Raw genomic sequence first — 21,122 nt, 5'->3', positions numbered from 1 at the left:
TGAGGCGCTGTTGACTAGGCGTCAGCGTCAGTTGATGCTAAGATGGCGACCGCTCAACAGAAAGCTTTTTGTGTTATTGAGTACGGCAGAAGTGAATAGACGACAGTTGTTCAGCGTGCATTTCGAACGAAGTATGGTGTTAAACCTCCTGATAGGTGGTGTATTAAACGTTGGTATAAACAGTTTACAGAGAATGGGTGTTTGTGCAAAGGGAAAAGTTCTGGACGGCCGAGAACGAGTGATGAAAATGTAGCACGCATCCAGCAAGCATTTGTTCGCAGCCCAGGAAAATCGACTCGCAGAGCTAGCAGAGAGCTGCAAATTCCACAATCAATTGTATGGAGAGAGTCCTACGAAAAAGGTTAGTTATGAAACCCTATCGTCTGAAATTAGTTCAAGCACTGTCTGCAGCTGATAAGATTAAAAGAATCGATTTCTGTGATTTTATCCTTGCTCAAATGGAAACAGATGAATCTTTCGTTTCTCCCAGCCACCATTGATGATTTGAAACGAGAAATAACAGCAGCTATCCAAATTGTTGCGCCTGATATGCTACAGAGAGTGTGGAACGACTTGGAGTATCGGGTTGACATTGCTCGAGTGTCTGGAGGGGGCCATATTGAACATCTCTGAACTTGTTTTTGAGTGAAAAAAAAACCTTTTTAAATACTCTTTGTAATGATGTATAACAGAAGGTTATATTATGTTTCTTTCATTAAATACACATTTTTAAAGTTGTGGTATTCTTTTTGAATCACCCTGTATTATTAACTTTTATGGCATCTGTATTTCACGAGTATTCGAAGATGATCAGAGAGGGAGAGAGAGAGAGAGAGAGAGAGAGAGAGAGTAATACGCTGGAATTTCAATTTTTTCATCTTTAGAAGAATGACAACATTCAAACCTTAATAACTACGGAAATATCTTTGACACTCTTTACAATTTCTCTTGGCAGAGTAGCGTAAAGGAGAAAATCATAGGTTTGTGTTCACACTGAATGTGCACCGTCGACAAGACCTGACGCCAAGTTGCGGCAGGAAGGTACACCGCGTCCTTGTGACGTCACAGCGCTCTGTGTGTACCTGCCTGAGGCTGGTGTCATCCTGCTTGGTCTGAAGCAGAGTTGGGGCTACTTGGCCGGCAAAGTGTATGTGTGTGTGTGTGTGTGTGTGTGTGTGTGTGTGTGTGTGTGTGTGTGTACTCACGTGAAGGTGGGCGGCGGGTTCCCCTGCGCAGTGCAGCTCAGCGTGACGTCACGGCCCTGCTCCGCCGTGAGTGACGTGCTGGAGCGCTGCGTCAGCCGCGGCGGCATCCCGCCTGTCGCTTCTGCAAGCAAACAAGGGGCAAAGTGTCCGCTAACGTCCTTACAAGCAACCCCTTATGTCAACGAAGCAAACTCTCAACGAAACTGCTCTATAAGCTATTCAACAGGTTCTTACAAAATACCACAATATTTTTAGCTTTGAGCTACAGTTTTTTGTAAGGTAAGTCGGTGGCAGATGCGTTAGTTAAGGGGCTCCGGAACGCCCTATACTTGCAATGTTAAAATAACGCTGATAAATTACATCTTTCCTAACAAAGTATTTGAGGTAGGAAGTTGAACTTTTTATAGATTATTTATTGGAATATGGGCTACAACTTAACACAGGGATTTTACAAAATTTTAGTTCAGTTATTAAAGAGTTTTTTTCAATTGTAATGAAAATTCACAATATTTTTTGCAATTTTTTATTTATATATTCAAAAATATAGTTTTTTGGAAAAAAGGCTGTGTTAAATTATGCAGAAGGTACTGTGTAACATTTATTGAAAGTTTGAAACAAATATGTTTGGAAGATCCTTAGAAAACATGTAATTAGTATGAGAAAATAAAAGTTTTGGGAATCGATCGACAAAGATTGGATTAACTTTTTAGTGCATTCCAGGTCCATAGGATGGATTATCTTCATCCTCTGCAAACTCCTCCTCCAGCTTCCTCTTGTTCCTCCTCCTGTTTACTCTTGCTTGTATTTCTAGACTCTTTACAGCCCTGTCTGCAGCCCGAAGGCGTTCCTTGTCTAAAGGAAGCATCGCTCGTACCATGTTAGAACCTATCTTCATTCCTATATTTCTAAATACCTTGCACCTTACAATGTTGCCATCATTGAAAGTCGCAACAGCAACTTTACTTTTACTCATTATTATACTTCAACAAAACAGAGACTCAAGAAACAGAATTAATTACGAATATTTTCGAGATAACGACAGAGTAAATAAACATGAAAAATCGATAATCACACCAGCGATATATATTGAACCATCACAGGTTAGCCACAACACATACTTTATCTCACATCACTAAAATGTACCTGATGAACACGGACGTTAATAATAACACCATTTGACAGCAGTTTAACAGCGCCACAGTGGGTCACGCCCATGTAGAACACATTTCAAAAAAAATTTAAAAATAGTTGTAGTCTTCGGAATTGAATAAATTATATATCTATTAAAAGGTAATAGTCTGCAGATTCAGAAAACGCAAAAAAGTAAAAATTGAACTTTTCATGATTTTGAGCCTTTCCGGAGCCCCTTAAGAAACTTTCTTCTATAACGGTTGAAACACCGATCCAAAAAGCTTGAAATTCCTGTTGAATTAAAGTATGATCCTTCATTTAACTACACTGAAAATATAAAGAATGAATATTTATATAAATAATAGATACAAATTGATATTGAGAGCACCGTACGGATGCCACCTCTACTGGGGGAAGATGCAGCTGTGAAAGAAACAAAATTTGTGAATCAATTATGTCTGACTGACAGAACAAAATTTATTTTGTTTTTGAAAAATACAGACAAAATACTCTCACAGTCAGCAGTTGCTAGATTAAGGATTTCATTTGTTGTTCAGTGTTATCTGTTTCGTTTTACAAATACTGCAGTAGTCACTGTCGTTTCCACAATTGTTATGCGTCCACCTCTTACATGCAATGAATCCACACACATTTGGGTCCTTTTTGTCATAAGAGGAGACCTTACAGGCTAGACAAACATTGTCGGCCCTCTCATTCTTTCCATTTGTGTTAGAGCTACTAAAATGTGAAGTTTCCTCGTTACTTTAAGATGAACTGATTGGTGGAGTCAACTCCCCTACTTTGCAGTATACAACGTACCTACACGTTTGTGACTATTACAGCGCCATCTATCACAAAGTGAAAAAGTAGTCCAACTAAAACATTCATATTTCTTTACGTACTACACGAATATGTAATAAAAAATGGGGGCTCTTATTTTTAAAAACGCATTTGATATCCGTTTGATCTATGGCAGCGCCATCTAGCGGGCCAACCATAGCGCCATATGGTTTCCCCCTTTAAGCTAGACAAGTTTCGTTCTTTGTAGTTTTCTCGTTTGACGCTTATTTAGTGAGATATTTAGCCCGGTCACGATCAATGGACCACCCTGTATAGCTGACGCTGCTTCGGGTGTGGGTAGCGCTGGTGCAGGAGTAGCCATTGAAACACGGCTTGTGAATAGTACAGCAGGACCACTAGATTGCTATACAATACATGTTGGTGTTCCAACTGTATGTCAATTGTATTACAATTCGCTCTGTCGGATAATGCAAATGCGTGGTCTGGGATTTTGGATGGATCATGCTGATAACACCCACAGGCAAAACTCCAGAGGTACCGTTGTCCGTAGTAGCATCACAATTCCATGCAGCTCTCAACAATCGCCCAAACTGCAGACGAGTAACTTTGTGACCTGGATGGTTGTGGACTCAACTGTTGCCAGCTTGTTATCAAAATGTTTTTAAGGGATTCAACGAGGTCAGATCTAGGGGTTGTAACTATTGCATAGTATGACTATTAAAGCAGAGGAGAATAATCTCATTCTCAGCTGCAAAACCAAGAAGATTGATACCAAAACAATGTGATGTGCCCACACAGCATTAGAAATACTTTGGCAGATACCTTCCTGGGAAAAACGCGATCATTCAAGCAGTTCACAATCCTATCCGTATTTACATAAGCAGACCTATTACTCATTTCGACTAGGGAACTTGGAGGCATACCTCGTTGAATTCAGGAATTTCCATTTGGCGTTGCAGCAAGCAACTTGGGATACTATTTCATCTTTTTTTGGACTGACGTTTCGTGTTGGACATCTTTAAACTGTTGACTGCAAGAACTTTCCCATGTTCATTGTTCAGCTGAAGTCAACACTCATCCATGTTATATATTTTCCCTGGCTGCTTAGACAACTTCTCCACCTCACAGGCGTGTAACAAGAGGGAAAAACAGTTCTCAGCCTTTTCTCGACAAATTCAACACTATTGCAGGATATATCCTGGACATTCCTTACAACAGCAGTGGGATGCCTTTGCAAAAAGGCAACCATTCATAGTCGGCCCTCATACTTACCTTATTTAATTTGTTACGTATTCCAATTTTCTTCCAAATGAAAACACTAACTGCTGAACTGGTTTTGGCGATGGTGAATATACAGCACCATACAGTCGTCGGATACAGTCCAAATTTTTGCTTTCATTTTCATCGCCAAGGTGTCCCGAAGAAATTTCCAAAGTGAATTACGGTTAGTATTTTGTTGTTACTAAAGTACCAGCTTCTATCGTAAGGGAGAAGTTGGCGCCACTGTTGATTGTATTATAATATTCTTACGTACAGGGCCTGATAGACCTTTGGTCAAATTTTTGTTTTTCATTCTCCATTTCAGTATTATGTATGGTATTTGGTAGAGTTTCAATGCATTTCATAAGGACATCTTTCCACTATTGATTTCTTCTGCAGCCAGTAGCTTTATTTGCTTATTTCTCGTATTGACGGGGCATGACAAGTGACCTTTACACCACACAGTTCTTTTGAAGTTATCCGGCACTCAGAGAAAAATTCTTTAATGAAGTAACATCTTACTCATTTCATATGGAGAAGGTGAAGTCTACATTTTCTTCGAGATAACCTACAATAAAAGTTGCTAAACTGACTTTCTCGAAGCCACACAATGCCGTTTCAAAACACTCATTAACAACACGTTCATAACGCGAACATCCACGATAAAAAAACTGTTACAATAAACAAGAAAGGAACTAAAAGTTGCTTGCTTATGATTCTCCGATTACTTCGTCTTTAAAGGATAAATTCAGGTTTCTTCTTCGTCTTTAATGACGAAATACGGACAACTTTCTTCTTCCAACAGACAGCACGTTCTCCATAACAAGTTGTGATGGATGGGACTGCCACCCACTGGGTATTGGCGGAAATATGAACATTTTGGCATCTTCCACCTATTGGCATACTACGCTGAATAACTTTATCTGTACTGCTAAAGACACAGCGGGCAGAGGGCACTTTTTGTACAGGATTTATTTCTCCGATCGTGATGATACGCGGCACTACACAGTCGATTGTATAAAACTTTATATTCAATTATTTTTATTTTTATTTTTTGGGTCTTCAGTCTTCTGACTGGTTTGATGCGGACCTCCACGAATTCCTTTCCCGTGCCAACCTCTTCATTCACAGAAGCACTTACATCCAGCGTCCTGAATTATTTGTTGGATTCATTCAAATCTACACTTCATAACCTTTATAACTCCCTCCAGTACAGTGTCTTAATGTCCTACCACCTTATCCCTTCCTCAGGCCGATGTTTTCCACATATGAATTTCCTCGCATTTTATGCGAACACCCTCATTTATTTTTTTGTCAGTCCACCTAATTTTTGGCGAGGAAATAAATATGTGGAAAATACTGAAAAAGAGAAGGACTGGGATGATAGGTCATGTGTTAAGAAATGTTCAAATGTGTGCGAATTCCTCAGGGACCAAACTGCTGAGGTCATCGGTCCCTCGACTTACACACTACTTAATCTAACTAATGCTAAGGACAACACTCACACCCATGCCCGAGGGAGGACTGGAAGCACCGGTGGGAGGGGCCGCGTAATCCGTGACAGGGCACCTCAAACCGCGCGGCCACTGCTCGCGGCTCATGTGTTAAGACGTAAGGGAATAACTTCCAAGACTGTAGAGAAAATGAGAGATTGAAGCTATCCGAGAAATAATTGAGGTCGTTGGATGTAAGTGCTACTGTGAGATGAAGAGGTTTGCATTATACCGGAAAATAAGTTCGCCATGAACATCAGTGAACAGTTATTTTCTCGCAAAATTTGTAATGATCTCTTATACATTCGATACGAAGTGTAATGCAATGAAGTGAGCCATTGCCTGTCAACATCAGCAACTGACGTAAGTCACAAGTAAGCATTACCTTCGGTCAAGTGCAACCTAAGTATTGTAAATGCATCAAATTGTAAATTCATCAGACGTACGCAAGGGGGCATTTTCCACACTTCACATACGACAGATTTTCTTTTGATTTGCTGATAACCACTATTCCTATGCATACCACGATTAATGCACTTGAAGGTATGCGAAAAATGACTTATAACATAGAAACAAAACTTCCCAGACGCACATCCTTACAAAATATTTTCTTTTTCTGTTTCCTATTAGTTTATCATTACCATATTGTTACAGAATGCTTAGCACATCATTAAGTCCTCAATGCATTTTTAAGTTATTTTTATTGGAAGTATGCTTCTGCTATTCCCTTTTGCAGCATAGGCACGACTATTATGCAAATGATGATAAGATCAGCGATCCAACCGACTGGAATATGGCGTTTATGTTTCAGCCGGCAAGAGGGACACCAATTCCTGAAACTCGTTTCACAGAACCGCACTGGAGTTGGTCACAAACAAGGATGTAAAATTCAGAGGTACACCGAGCGTGTCCTCGATGGCTATACATTATTTTTATAGCTGTTCCGAAGTTTCTACTCTGCGAACAGAAACGGTAATATGGTCGGCGTAAAAACTTTCCGCGACTGTGAACTTTTCTCTGTCTCACGGGATGCAGCCTCATAGTTCAAATAATCTCAGGCTCTTTCCACACAGAATAACTACATAGGCCTTAGGTTAGCCAACAAGTTCTTTCCACAGTTATTCCGTAAAGTTTTTCAGCTTAGCTCTACGTCACGACTAAAGCGAGCACTGCGTGAAATTTTAAGTCCCAAGCAAACTTATTCTCTACTAACAGGGTTTCACAAAGTGCCTGCACAACATCTTCCACGGAGTTTTCGATGGATGGGGAAACCTCAGCATTTCTAAAAAAGGGAAGTGTCCTCCATGTAAATTATTCAGTGATTTCTAGGGGTGCTCACTCATATTAAACAGTTCTGTGAGATCTGATGTGCAGGAAATGGAGAAGATGATTATATTCATATTTTGTCATCTGTCTTACAACTGATTCCCCTGTGCCAACGTCTTCATCTCAGAGTAGCACTTGTAGCCAACGTCCTCAGTTATTTGTTAGATATAACGCGTTCTCTATCTTCCCACGCAAACTACGCCGTCCACGGATCTCTTTAGTACCGTGGAAATTATTTCCCATTGCCTTAACATCAGGCCCCTCCTTGTTGTTACTGTTTTCCACTTATTTGTATGGATACATCTGTACTTATCAGTTCACCTAATTTTCAACATTCTTTCAGAGCACCACATCTCAGACATTCCGATTCTCTTCTTTTCCTGTTTTCCAACAGTGACTTTGAGGCGTCGCACCGTATAACGATCCTGCCTTGCAGGAAGTTAAGTGGGAGATGTGTCTCAGAGCTGGATAGTGACAGATGGTGACGCGAGACTAGACGCGCACGTAGTTTATGTATCAGCCGATAGAGGACAATATTGGATACGGGGACTGTGATTTTAGTTTCGATTGTGCCCACTAGAGTGCACTAAAGTAATATAATGTTTTTCATAAACTGTTCTAGTATTTTCATAAAGTGTTATTATGTCTTTTTGTGTATGTAAAATGTTATAAATGTGTTTTAGCAGTATGAATGATGAGTGAGTGTGGTTTAAGGTTAATATGAAGATAATTGTTTAACGAGCTATGTAGTAGGATTTAGTGTGGGAACGTTTCGCAGAAGTATGGATATGGACAAAGGGGATTTTTATAGAATAGATTTGTAAGGTAAGTTTATGGTAAAGGGAAAGTTAATTCAGGTATAAATAACAATAGTAAATAAACAAAACTTCAGCATATTAGATAATTACGTTGGTAAAAAGTGCAGTCGTGAGGTTTACTATTTTGCGATTGGTTATTGATGAAAAGCGCGGACTGATGCGGGAGAATGTTGTTTTGCTATTGGCTGTTGAATAAACTGACCAATGGTAAAGCAATATTCTTCGCGTGCCTTTCTCTGCTTATAGAGTGTTCTAGAGAAGAGTCGGAGCCTAGCCACGAAACAGATCGGACGTGTGTAGTAATAGTTCCGATGGAAACGATAAGTTGCCGGATATAGCAGTGTTCCATACATCAAAAGTGTGGTGAAGTGACGGCATAATTATTCCGATGGGTGTGTAGAAATTTCGGAATTTTTAAGTGAGTTTTGTGACGAGAAAAGACGTATATTCCGCGTGGCGTATTGAGCAGATCGGTGGCTAAAAACTGTGACTGCATTTGGTACCGACAGACTTAATATTCGGCGAGCATTATCAATCAAAAACCATCAGTATTTTTGTAGATATTACGTTTTCGGGAAATGCAACACCATAAACTTGCTAACGTGAGTGAAAGGGATTGTGAGTGACTGTGTTAAGACTAGCATGGGCTTGGCAGTGATACTTGTTCACCTAAGTTTAAGAATATACACTCCTGGAAATGGAAAAAAGAACACATTGACACCGGTGTGTCAGACCCACCATACTTGCTCCAGACACTGCGAGAGGGCTGTACAAGCAATGATCACACGCACGGCACAGCGGACACACCAGGAACCGCGGTGTTGGCCGTCGAATGGCGCTAGCTGCGCAGCATTTGTACATCGCCGCCGTCAGTGTCAGCCAGTTTGCCGTGGCATACGGAGCTCCATCGCAGTCTTTAACACTGGTAGCATGCCGCGACAGCGTGGACGTGAACCGTATGTGCAGTTGACGGACTTTGAGCGAGGGCGTATAGTGGGCATGCGGGAGGCCGGGTGGACGTACTGCCGAATTGCTCAACACGTGGGGCGTGAGGTCTCCACAGTACATCGATGTTGTCGCCAGTGGTCGGCGGAAGGTGCACGTGCCCGTCGACCTGGGACCGGACCGCAGCGACGCACGGATGCACGCCAAGACCGTAGGATCCTACGCAGTGCCGTAGGGGACCGCACCGCCACTTCCCACCAAATTAGGGACACTGTTGCTCCTGGGGTATCGGCGAGGACCATTCGCAACCGTCTCCATGAAGCTGGGCTACGGTCCCGCACACCGTTAGGCCGTCTTCCGCTCATGCCCCAACATCGTGCAGCCCGCCTCCAGTGGTGTCGCGACAGGTGTGAATGGAGGGACGAATGGAGACGTGTCGTCTTCAGCGATGAGAGTCGCTTCTGCCTTGGTGCCAATGATGGTCGTATGCGTGTTTGGCGCCGTGCAGGTGAGCGCCACAATCAGGACTGCATACGACCGAGGCACACAGGGCCAACACCCGGCATCATGGTGTGGGGAGCGATCTCCTACACTGGCCGTACACCACTGGTGATCGTCGAGGGGACACTGAATAGTGCACGGTACATCCAAACCGTCATCGAACCCATCGTTCTATCATTCCTAGACCGGCAAGGGAACTTGCTGTTCCAACAGGACAATGCACGTCCGCATGTGTCCCGTGCCACCCAACGTGCTCTAGAAGGTGTAAGTCAACTACCCTGGCCAGCAAGATCTCCGGATCTGTCCCCCATTGAGCATGTTTGGGACTGGATGAAGCGTCGTCTCACGCGGTCTGCACGTCCAGCACGAACGCTGGTCCAACTGAGGCGCCAGGTGGAAATGGCATGGCAAGCCGTTCCACAGGACTACATCCAGCATCTCTACGATCGTCTCCATGGGAGAATAGCAGCCTGCATTGCTGCGAAAGGTGGATATACACTGTACTAGTGCCGACATTGTGCATGCTCTGTTGCCTGTGTCTATGTGCCTGTGGTTGTGTCAGTGTGATCATGTGATGTATCTGACCCCAGGAATGAGTCAATAAAGTTTCCCCTTCCTGGGACAATGAATTCACGGTGTTCTTATTTCAATTTCCAGGACTGTATTAATTGAGGACAAAATTTCCAACCTTTCATTTGTGTGAAAACTTTCTCCCGAAACGTAATTAGTGACTTAAATTGCAGCCTGGTTCACGTCGAAGTACCGTAGGTTTCACTCGGCTTTCCTACTGATGTTCACAGGTTCAAGTGGTTCAAATGGCTCTGAGCACTATGGGGCTTAACATCTTAGGTCATCAGTCCCCTAGAACTTAGAACTACTTAAACCTAACTAACCTAAAGACATCACACACATCCATGCCCGAGGCAGGATTCGAACCTGCTACCGTAGCAGTCCCGCCGTTCCGGAGTGCAGCGCCTAGAACCGCAAGACCACCGCGGCCGGCGATGTTCACAGGTAGGTGCAGGTTCGTCGTAAAGGGACGGAAAGAACCGCGCCGCTGCAATTTCCACAAATTCTTTGCTCTAGACGTAGATTCTCAGAAATTTCTTTCTCATATTAAGGCCCTTGCTTGATAACAGTATAGTCCTCTTGGCGAGGAAAGTCCTCTTTGATTATGCTATTCTGCTTTTTGTGTCCTCCATGATTCGCTTGTCACGTGTTACTTTTCTGCAAAGATTACAGTGCTCCTTCATTTTGACTACCATGTAGTTCGCAACATCGATGTTAAGTTTGTTGTTGTAATCTTTCCCCATGTAATTTTTAGAATCTATATAATTTGTATTAATCTCTGATCGTAAGAATTTTCAATTTATTATTTTTTTATTAGTTCGAGTCAGTTACGATAATCTACAGATCGGTGGTTCCTTCTCCAAGCATAAGACGCTTATGGATTACATCATGTCACTGAAGAAGATGAAGATGATGGGGATCATGTATTCTGTGTGTGCGTTTTAACGCCGAAACGTAAGCACAAGGACAATCAATCTCATATTATCATTATACGTTATCAAACGTAAACGTAAATTCCGTCCACAGGCCATGGCGGACCCCCTATCCCAGCACCAACCGACCGCCGTGTCATCAAATGGCTCTAAGCACTATGGGACTTAACATCTGAGGTCATCAGTCCCCTGAACTCAGAACTACTTAAAATTAACTAACCTAAAGACATCACACACATCCATGTCCGAGGCAGGATTCGAACCTCCGACCGTAGCAGCAGCGTGGCTCCGGACTGAAGCGTCTAGAACCGCTCGGCCACAGCGGCCGGCGCCGTGTCATTCTCTGCCACTAGCCTCGTTGGGTGCGGTGTGGAGGGCTGTAGGTTCAGCACACCGCCAACCCGGTCATTGTCAGTTTTCGTGACCTGAGCCTCTTCTACTGGGTCAAGTAGCTCCTCAGCTGGTATCACGATGTTGTGTGAACCTCGTTCCAGTCCTCGGGCCGATAGAAAATCAATCGTAGTACCTGGACTCGAAGCCGGGCCTCCCCAATGGGACTTGCGAGCATTATCGTAATTGTTCTGAACTAGTAATGAAGTAAAACAAAACTTGCGCTCAGAGACTAATACAAATTCAAACATCCGATCACTGAAATCTTCATTGAGCCCACATCACACCTAATCATTTCTGGTGCTTCTGAATAATTATGTCTGTCCTTGGTTTACTTTCAACACATATTCCGTGCTTATTACAGTATTTATTTCAGTCAACAGGTCCTGTAATTTTTCCTGGCTTATACGGAGGATACACTACTGGCGATTAAAATTGCTACACCACGAACATGACGTGCTACAGAGGCGAAATTTAACCGACAGGAAGAAGATGCTGTGATATGCAAATGATGAGCTTTTCAGAGCATTCACACAAGGTTGGCGCCGGTGGCTACACCTACAACGTGCTGAGATGAGGAAAGTTTCCAACCGAATTCTCATACACAAACAGCAGTTGACCGGCGTTGCTTGGTGAAACGTTGTTGTGATGCCTCGTGTAAGAAGGAGAAATGCATACTATCACGTTTCCGACTTGATAAAGGTCGGATTGTAGCCTATCGCGATTGCGGTTCATTGTATCGCGACATTGCTGCTCGCATTGGTCGAGATGCAATGACTGTTAACAGAATATGGAATCGGTGGGTTCAGGAGGGTAATACGGAACACCGTGCTGGATCCCAACGGCATCTTATCTGCATGGCTGTAACGGATCGTGCAGCCACGTCTCGATCAGTGAGTCAAGAGATGGGGACGTTTGAAAGACAACAACCATCTTCACGAACAGTTCGACGACGTTTGCAGCAGCATGGACTATCAGCTCGGAGACTATGGCAGCGGTTACCCTTGACGCTGCATCACAGACACGAGCGCCTGCGATGGTGTACTCAACGCCGAACCTGGGCGCACGAATGGCAAAACGTCATTTTTTCGGATGAATCGAGGTTCTGTTTACAGCATCATGATGGTCGCGTCCGTGTTTGGCGACATCGCGGTGAACGCACATTGGAAGCGTGTATTCGTCATCGCCATACTGGCGTATCATCCGGCATGTTGGTATGGGGTGCCGTTGGTTACACGTCTTGGTCACCTCTTGTTCGCATTGACGGAACTTTGAACAGTGGACGTTACATTTCAGATGTGTTACGACCCGTGACTCTACCCTTCATTCAAGCCCTGCGAAACCGTACATTTCAGCAGGATAATGCACGACCGCATGTTGCAGGTGCTATACGGGCGTTTCTGGATACAGAAAATGCTCGACTGCTGCCCTGGCCAGCACATTCTCCAGATCTATCACCAATTGATAAAGTCTGGTCAATGATGGCCAAGCAACTGGCTCGTCACAATATGCTAGTCACTATTCTTGATGAACCGTTGCATCGTGTTGCAGTTGCATGGGCAGCTGTACCTGTACACGCCATCCAAGATCTGTTTGACTCAATGCCCAGGCGTATCAAGGCCTTTATTACCGCCAGATGTGGTTGTTCTAGGTACTGATTTCTCAGGATATATGCACCCAAATTGCGTGAGAATGTAATTACATGTCAGTTCTAGCATAATATATTTGTCCAATGAATACCCGTTTATCATCTGCATTTCTTTTTTCTATAGCAATTTTAATGGCCAGTAGTGTAGCAATGTAATTGGCAAATGTTATCGTTGATATCCTTTCATCCTGACTTCTAATCCCACTTCTCAGCCTTTGTTTCAAATCATTCATTTCTTCTTCGATATACAGATTAAACTGTAAGGGAGAAAGGCTGCAGACCTGCTTACAACCCTGTTAATCCAAGCAAATCTCTGTTGGTCTTGGAGTTAGAAGCTCTTTGCACTTTAGGACCTCACCACCAAATTCCATGGTCCATAGGTGTTGTATGAGTTGAACCAATTAGCGAGGCATACACCGTGGTACACAGCACACCAATCTCGTAGTTGTTTGTTACTGTGCTTCGTAGCTTTTGTTCTGCCTCATCAGTTTTCGTTATTTTCGTTGAAGCTCTGTATCCAGCACGGATTAAGAGTTGTTTTAGTTCATTGACACGAAGTACGTTATGTTGAGGCGAATGAACTGAAGGAGAAATATGATTTAACGTCCCACCATTAGGGACTAGCTCAAGTTCAGATAAGGAACTTGCAGCTCGTGTTTCTTGAGAAGTAACCGTTCCGACATTCACGTTAAGCGATTTAGGGAAACCACATAAACCTAAGGCTGATGCATGCCTTAGGTCACCGACCACCGCGTGCTGGTGATGCACTTAAATGGAGAGTTGATGCTTGCGGACTTACGTTATCAGATATCTGATAAACGTATTCCGGAGGAACCTTGTTCTCAGTGTTCCTGAAATTTATATGAAATATAAACCTTATCAATGTGGTAGTAGCTACATGGATCGGAATGTGTGAATAATTTCAGAATGAACCACAGAGTACTAACGTCATATTAAATATCGCAATTTGGACAAATGTGTTCTTGCTGAACACAGCCTCATGAATAAACATGCATTTATATGTGAAAAAACGATAATACACTCCTGGAAATGGAAAAAAGAACACATTGACACCGGTGTGTCAGACCTACCAGACTTGCTCCGGACACTGCGAGAGGGCTGTACAAGCAATGATCACACGCACGGCACAGCGGACACACCAGGAACCGCGGTGTCGGCCGTCGAATGGCGCTAGCTGCGCAGCATTTGTGCACCGCCGCCGTCAGTGTCAGCCAGTTTGCCGTGGCATACGGAGCTCCATCGCAGTCTTTAACACTAGTAGCATGCCGCGACAGCGTGGACGTGAACCGTATGTGCAGCTGACGGACTTTGAGCGAGGGCTTATAGTGGGCATGCGGGAGGCCGGGTGGACGTACCGCCGAATTGCTCAACACGTGGGGCGTGAGGTCTCCACAGTACATCGATGTTGTCGCCAGTGGTCGGCGGAAGGTGCACGTACCCGTCTACCTGGGACCGGACCGCAGCGACGCACGGATGCACGCCAAGACCGTAGGATCCTACGCAGTGCCGTAGGGGACCGCACCGCCACTTCCCAGCAAATTAGGGACACTGTTGCTCCTGGGATATCGGCGAGGACCATTCGCAACCGTCTCCATGAAGCTGGGCTACGGTCCCGCACACCGTTAGGCCGTCTTCCGCTCACGCCCCAACATCGTGCAGCCCGCCTCCAGTGGTGTCGCGACAGGCGTGAATGGAGGGACGAATGGAGACGTGTCGTCTTCAGCGATGAGAGTCGCTTCTGCCTTGGTGCCAATGATGGTCGTATGCGTGTTTGGCGCCGTGCAGGTGAGCGCCACAATCAGGACTGCATACGGCCGAGGCACACAGGGCCAACACCCGGCATCACGGAGTGGGGAGCGATCTCCTACACTGGCCGTACACCACGGGTGATCGTCGAGGGGACACTGAATAGTGCACGGTACATCCAAACCGTCATCGAACCCATCGTTCTACCATTCCTAGACCGGCAAGGGAACTTGCTGTTCCAACAGGACAATGCACGTCCGCATGTATCCCGTGCCACCCAACGTGCTCTAGAAGGTGTAAGTCAACTACCCTGGCCAGCAAGATCTCCGGATCTGTCCCCCATTGAGCATGTTTGGGACTGGATGAAGCGTCGTCTCACGCGGTCTGCACGTCCAGCACGAACGCTGGTCCAACTGAGGCGCCAGGTGGAAATGGCATGGCAAGCCGTTCCACAGGACTACATCCAGCATCTCTACGATCGTCTCCATGGGAGAATAGCAGCCTGCATTGCTGCGAAAGGTGGATATACACTGTACTAGTGCCGACATTGTGCATGCTCTGTTGCCTGTGTCTATGTGCCTGTGGTTGTGTCAGTGTGATCATGTGATTTATCTGACCCCAGGAATGTGTCAATAAAGTTTCCCTTCCTGGGACAATGAATTCACGGTGTTCTTATTTCAATTTCCAGGAGTGTATTATCTCACGTATCTACCTGCTGGGTTTCTGTCATCAGAGAAGCCGTTGACATCAGAAAGTGTAACAACAAATATTTAACCGGGATAGTGACTGCACCCTTAGAGGTGCATGGAAACGGGCACTTGATGCTGAAGAGTGACAGAGGAATCAATTAAATCTTTCACGGTCTAATGCAATCAGCATCGCTACCAATGTATTTCAGTCATAGACATCAACAAACGGCCTACTGGAGTCTAATCTGACGATGACAGTGGACGAGGTCTCAGGAAGCTCGAGATTGACAAATGTGACGCGGCAAGAGCTTCTTGAAACATTTATTCACCGCCAGGAACTGTAAAAATATATGAGATATAGCATCCACACTTAAATTGCTAAGAAATGGGTGATCATTGTGAAGAAGTGGATAGTATGGAATATGACTGTTATCAGTGGAACACCGTAGAAGGCTTTACAGTTCTTAGAGGACTGTATTGGGCATGTAGTGTTGAGGTTGGAACAAGTTTCACTACAAATGTTGACAATCAACGCTCACAAGTGTTGTTTAATGGCTAAACTGGTTTCTACCCTTATATCTTTGTCAACAGCTCATATTACTTCTTAGCGTATATGAGCTATTGAAAATGACGAGTGTGAAACTGGTTTAGCCAATAGACAATAGTCAAATTTCGTGCGCTCTCTGATGCTCTATGTCAGAAACGGAGCAAATAGGAATACATTGGTGCATATTTGGCGCTAATCGCAGCATCTCTTTGCCTTTAGCAGATTTCTGACGGGCATCCGTATTTGCCGGTGGTGTGCGAGAGTGTCTTTTGTGGAAAGGAGCGGTCCGACCAACTGGATTGACAGCAAAGGAGTACAGTTCGTGAATGGAGTGTGGGGCAATGAGGGTGAGTTTGTTTGGGATGTAGGCGAAAATGACATCTGACAAGTTCTGTTGCAAGGAATAAGCATGAGGGGTGTTATCAGGTTTCCAAAGGTTAAGGGATGGCTTACTATTTGGGTATGTACACCTTCTGGTAGGCATTCCAACTGGTGTAGGTGTTTATTTGTGGTTCCTAGTTAGTTTCGGATTGGTGTTTGGGAGGGGGGGGGGGGTTAAGTGTTCCCGTTGGCTGTAGGGAATAGTGAATAGTATGGGTAAGTAATTACTTCCAGTAGTATACAGAGAACGGACAGTTATGCGCTGAAGGAGTTTAGCAGATTGTAGGACAATGTCTGTGGTGGAGTTGATCTCAGGAGGGGTATTCTTTGGACAATCACAACATCAGCTTGGAGAACATCAGTAAACTGACTCCACCGCGCGAAGTACGCACAGGATCGGATATGGATATTTCTGTCAGCAGAAACAGTCAGGTATGTTTTGTACGAAAGTGTATGACGAAGTCAGATGTAAATAGTGACACAGGCAATGGTTAAGCTTAGGAAGAATAAGGTGAAGATGAAGTGCTTGGTAGGAGAATTGTACGGATGCTGTGACCGTACAGGGATATTCTTATCGCAGCCAGAAGAAAACCGGGAAGGAAAAGAACCGAAGCACTTGAGATGTGATGCTACAGAAGGATGCTAAAATCAGGTGGGATGATAAGAAATGAGGTAGTTCTCAGCAGAATCGGCAAGAAGACAAAGTGACAGGACGTGCTTTAAGCCGTCAAAAAATAGCTTCCATGGTACTTGAGGGAGCTGAAGAGGGTAAAAACTGTAAGGGAAAGCAGAGGTTGGAATGTGTCCAACTTATGATTGAAGACGGAGGGTGCAAGAGATTCTCTGAGATGAAGATGTTGGGACAGGAAACAAATTCTTGGGAGGTCGCATCAAACTTGTGAAAAAACAAAAATTCTATGTGCGTTATGTAAAACGTCGATATAAAATCATAGCAAGTGTTTCGAGTTAACACGTAATTTGTCTATCTCTTTAATGCAATGGTTGCACACACTAGTATAATGGTTACAGAATAGATAAAATATAAGTTTGGGCTCTCGCTGGCCGCTGAATGGCCATTGTGCCAGTTACGTAATGGCTTTGCACCGTTTTTCGTTTGCTATTCGACCTTGCCAAAGTTCTCGCATTCACTCGGCTCTGGGATTTTCAGGTTTTCAGAATATCTTTCGTCACGACCTTTCCTGTGACTTCACCCTGAATTTTGATTTCACTGATTTTGATCTGATCCTCTCTTGTATCTCCTTCATTGCTTTTCGATGTGTAGATTGTACAGTAGGGGAGAAAAGCTGTTTACACACTATTTAAACAACGCATTTCTCTCTTGGTCTTGTAGTTACAAACTGTCTGCTCTCTTAGGACCTAGCAGGAAAATTTCAGGGACGATAGCTCACCAGTCGAGTATGAGGTGTACCAATTTGTGAGGTATTACCGTAATTCCGAGCATAGGAGTCACATGAAACGATATCTTTCATTATTTATTAGTTTTAATTCTTTTTCGACGCTGCTCTAGCTCTCGCATTCGCTTGGCACTGGAATTTTTAGGCTCTTTGCATTCCATTCGACGCGAGTTTTCGTCTGATTTTCGTTTTCTTTAACTGGGGGCACATTTACGAGTCGTATGAGAGAACAGCTTTTATTATTTTGCAAGTTTAATTTAATGCCGACTTTCACTTATTTTCCAGCGACTATTTGTATTGTCTCACTTTGTGTCGTAGCAGTGTACCTCAAGCTCTTCACAATGACACCCGATTCAATGCCTCAGCTAAACACTTTTGCACGCTATACCACTCCATAACTTTACACAAAGCTAATTCGTAACAAAAAAAAAATGGTTCAAATGGCCCTGAGCACTATGGGACTTAACATCTGAGGTCATCAGTCCCCTAGAACTTAGAACTACTTAAACCCAACTACCCTAAGGACAGCACACATATCAATGCCCGAGGCAGGATTCGAACCTGCGACCGTAGCAGTCGGGTGGTTCAGGGCTGAAGCGCCTAGAACCGCTCGGCCACAGCGGCTGGCTTAATTCGTACCAGACACTCACGTGGGGCAGTGAAGTCACGAGTAAAACAAATACTACGTGACGAACACGTACAGACATGAGCGGTCCGTTGTGGGTCAAACCATTGTTTACGCATTATTAGTCTCGCAGTTATTAGCGATTCATGTCTGGTGGCATTTTATCACACGAGAAAGTTCGATCGGAGAACGAATAGACGTTTTCAGGCAAAAAGAGGGGGGAGAGAGAGAGAGAGAGAGAGAGAGAGATAGGAGAAGCTCCGCCACGCGCCATTAAAACTGCGTTATTTTGTCATAGGGTTAAAAGAAAGTTTCGTTGAGGACGAAAATATGAAATTGATATTACGAGAGTTTTGCAGAAATAAAGAGTTGTTTACTGGATATGAAGTCCGTATGTTATGCTAGCAACTAATTTGTATATAAACGCCAACATGTTTCAGCACATATGTGTAATGGTCAGAGGGTACTATTTATTGTCTTCTTCCTGGAAACACAATCTTAAGAAGTTAATGAAGAGTACGCAGTGGCAATTACACAAAGATGCCGAAACATGTTTGAATCGATGTAAACGGTTTTTTGCAGAAAAGGCATACCTGAAATCCAGTAATTTTGTCTGAATACAGGGCTATTGAGTGACCTTCGCAACCAAGTGATGAATAAAGTTTTTTTTGTTCATAGGGCGGTGACATTTCAGAAAATATTGTTATCCTGCTGTTATACCATGGTATAACTTGCAGTGAGTGGAGTAAAGAACGGAATGTAAACTTAAGCGTCGAGGTGGTTCGAAACTGAACGAACTTTGATGAGCGAATAGATTTCTTTGGTACTGAGATGAAATTCAGAACGGGTAACAAGGACTATTTATTGCAGTTTGTATGTAGAGATGCCCCCCCCCCCCCCCCCACATGAACCATGGACCTTGCCGTTGGTGGGGAGGCTTGCGTGCCTCAACGATACGGATAGCCGTACCGTAGGTGCAACCACAACGGAGGGGTATCTGTTGACAGGCCAGACAAACGTGTGGTTCCTGAAGAGGGGCAGCAGCCTTTTCAGTAATTGCAGGGGCAACAGTCTGGATGATTGACTGATCTGGCCTTGTAACAATAACCAAAACAGCCTTGCTGCTCTGGTGCTGCGAACGGCTGATAGCAAGGGGAAACTACAGCCGTAATCTTTCCCGAGGGAATGCAGCTTTACTGTATGATTAAATAATGATGGCGTCCTCTTGGGAAAAATATTCCGGAGGTGAAATAGTCCCCCATTCGGATCTTCGGGCGGGGACTACTCAAGAGGACGTCGTTATCAGGAGACAGAAAACTGGCGTTCTACGGATCGGAGCGTGGAATGTCAGATCCATTAATCGGGCAGGTAGGTTAGAAAATTTAAAAAGGGAAATGGATAGGTTTAAGTTATAGTGGGAATTGGTGAAGTTCGGTGGCAGGAGGAACAAGACTTTTGGTCAGGTGAATACAGGGTTATAAATACAAAATAAAATAGGGGTAATGCTGGAGTCGGTTTAATAATGAATAAAAAAATAGGAATGCAGGTAAGCTACTACAAACAGCATAGTGAACGCATTATTGTGGCCAAGATAGACACGAAGCCCACGCCTACTACAGTAGTACAAGTTTATATGCCAACTAGCTCTGCAGATGACGAAGAAATTGAAGAAATGTATGATGAGATAAAAGAAATTATTCAGGTAGTGAAGGGAGACGAAAATTTAATAGTTATGGGTGACTGGAATTCGAGAGTAGGAAAAGGGAGAGAGGGAAACATAGTAGGTAAATATGGATTGGGGGAAAGAAATGAAAGAGGAAGCCGTCTGGTAGAATTTTGCACAGAGCAAACTCAATCATAGCTATCACTTGGTTCAAGAATCATGGAAGAAGGCTGTATACACGGAGGAACCCTGGAGATACTAGAAGGCTTCAGATAGATTATATAATGGTAAGACAGAGACTTAGGAACCAGGTTTTAAATTGTAAGACATTTCCAGGGGCAGAAGTGGACTCTGACCACAATCTATCGGTTATGAACTGTAGATTAAAACTGAAGAAACTGCAAAATGGCGGGAATTTAAGGAGATGGGACCTGAATAAACTGAAAGAACCAGAGGTTGTACAGAGTTTCAGGGAGAGCATAAGGGAACAATTGACAGGAATGGGGGAAATAAATACAGTAGAAGGAGAATGGGTAGCTTTGAGGGATGAAATAGTGAAGGCAGCAGAGGATCAAAAAGGTAAAAAGACGAGGGCTAGTAGAAACCCTTGGGTAACAGAAGAAATATTGAATTTAACTGATGAAAGGAGAAAATATAAAAGTGCAGTAAATGAAGCAGGCAAAAAGGGATACAAACGTCTCAAAAATGATATCGACAGAAAGTTCAAAATGGCTAAGCAGGGATGGCTAGAGGACAAATGTAAGGATGTAGAGGCTTATCTCATTAGGGGTAAGATAGATACTGCCTACAGGAAAATTAAAGAGACCTTTGGAGAAAAGAGAACCACTTGTATGAATATCAAGCCCTTTGATGGAAACCCAGTTCTAAGCAAAGAAAGGAAAGCAGGAAGGTGGAAGGAGTATATAGAGGGTCTATACAGGGGCGATGTACTTGAGGGCAATGTTATAGAAATGGAAGAGGATGTAGATGAAGAGGAAATGGGAGATACGATACT

The 21,122-nt window shown here is 43.8% G+C and overlaps 1 protein-coding gene across 1 annotated transcript in view; it reads right to left on the bottom strand.

The window, feature by feature from the left end:
- LOC126094923 (Down syndrome cell adhesion molecule-like protein Dscam2) overlaps positions 1-21,122 on the bottom strand; it is an 873,814-nt gene that overhangs the window by 357,879 nt on the left and 494,813 nt on the right. Inside the window, exon 7 of the mRNA XM_049909573.1 lies at positions 1,206-1,326. Within this exon, the coding sequence (XP_049765530.1) occupies positions 1,206-1,326 (121 nt within the window). The remainder of the gene's footprint in view (positions 1-1,205; positions 1,327-21,122) is intronic.

The sequence above is a fragment of the Schistocerca cancellata genome, chromosome 1 (genome assembly GCF_023864275.1).
Source record: "Schistocerca cancellata isolate TAMUIC-IGC-003103 chromosome 1, iqSchCanc2.1, whole genome shotgun sequence".
NCBI classification, from domain to species: domain Eukaryota; kingdom Metazoa; phylum Arthropoda; class Insecta; order Orthoptera; family Acrididae; genus Schistocerca; species Schistocerca cancellata.
The sequence above is the reverse complement of the archived record's forward strand: the minus strand, read 5'-3'. Positions and strand labels throughout refer to the sequence as shown.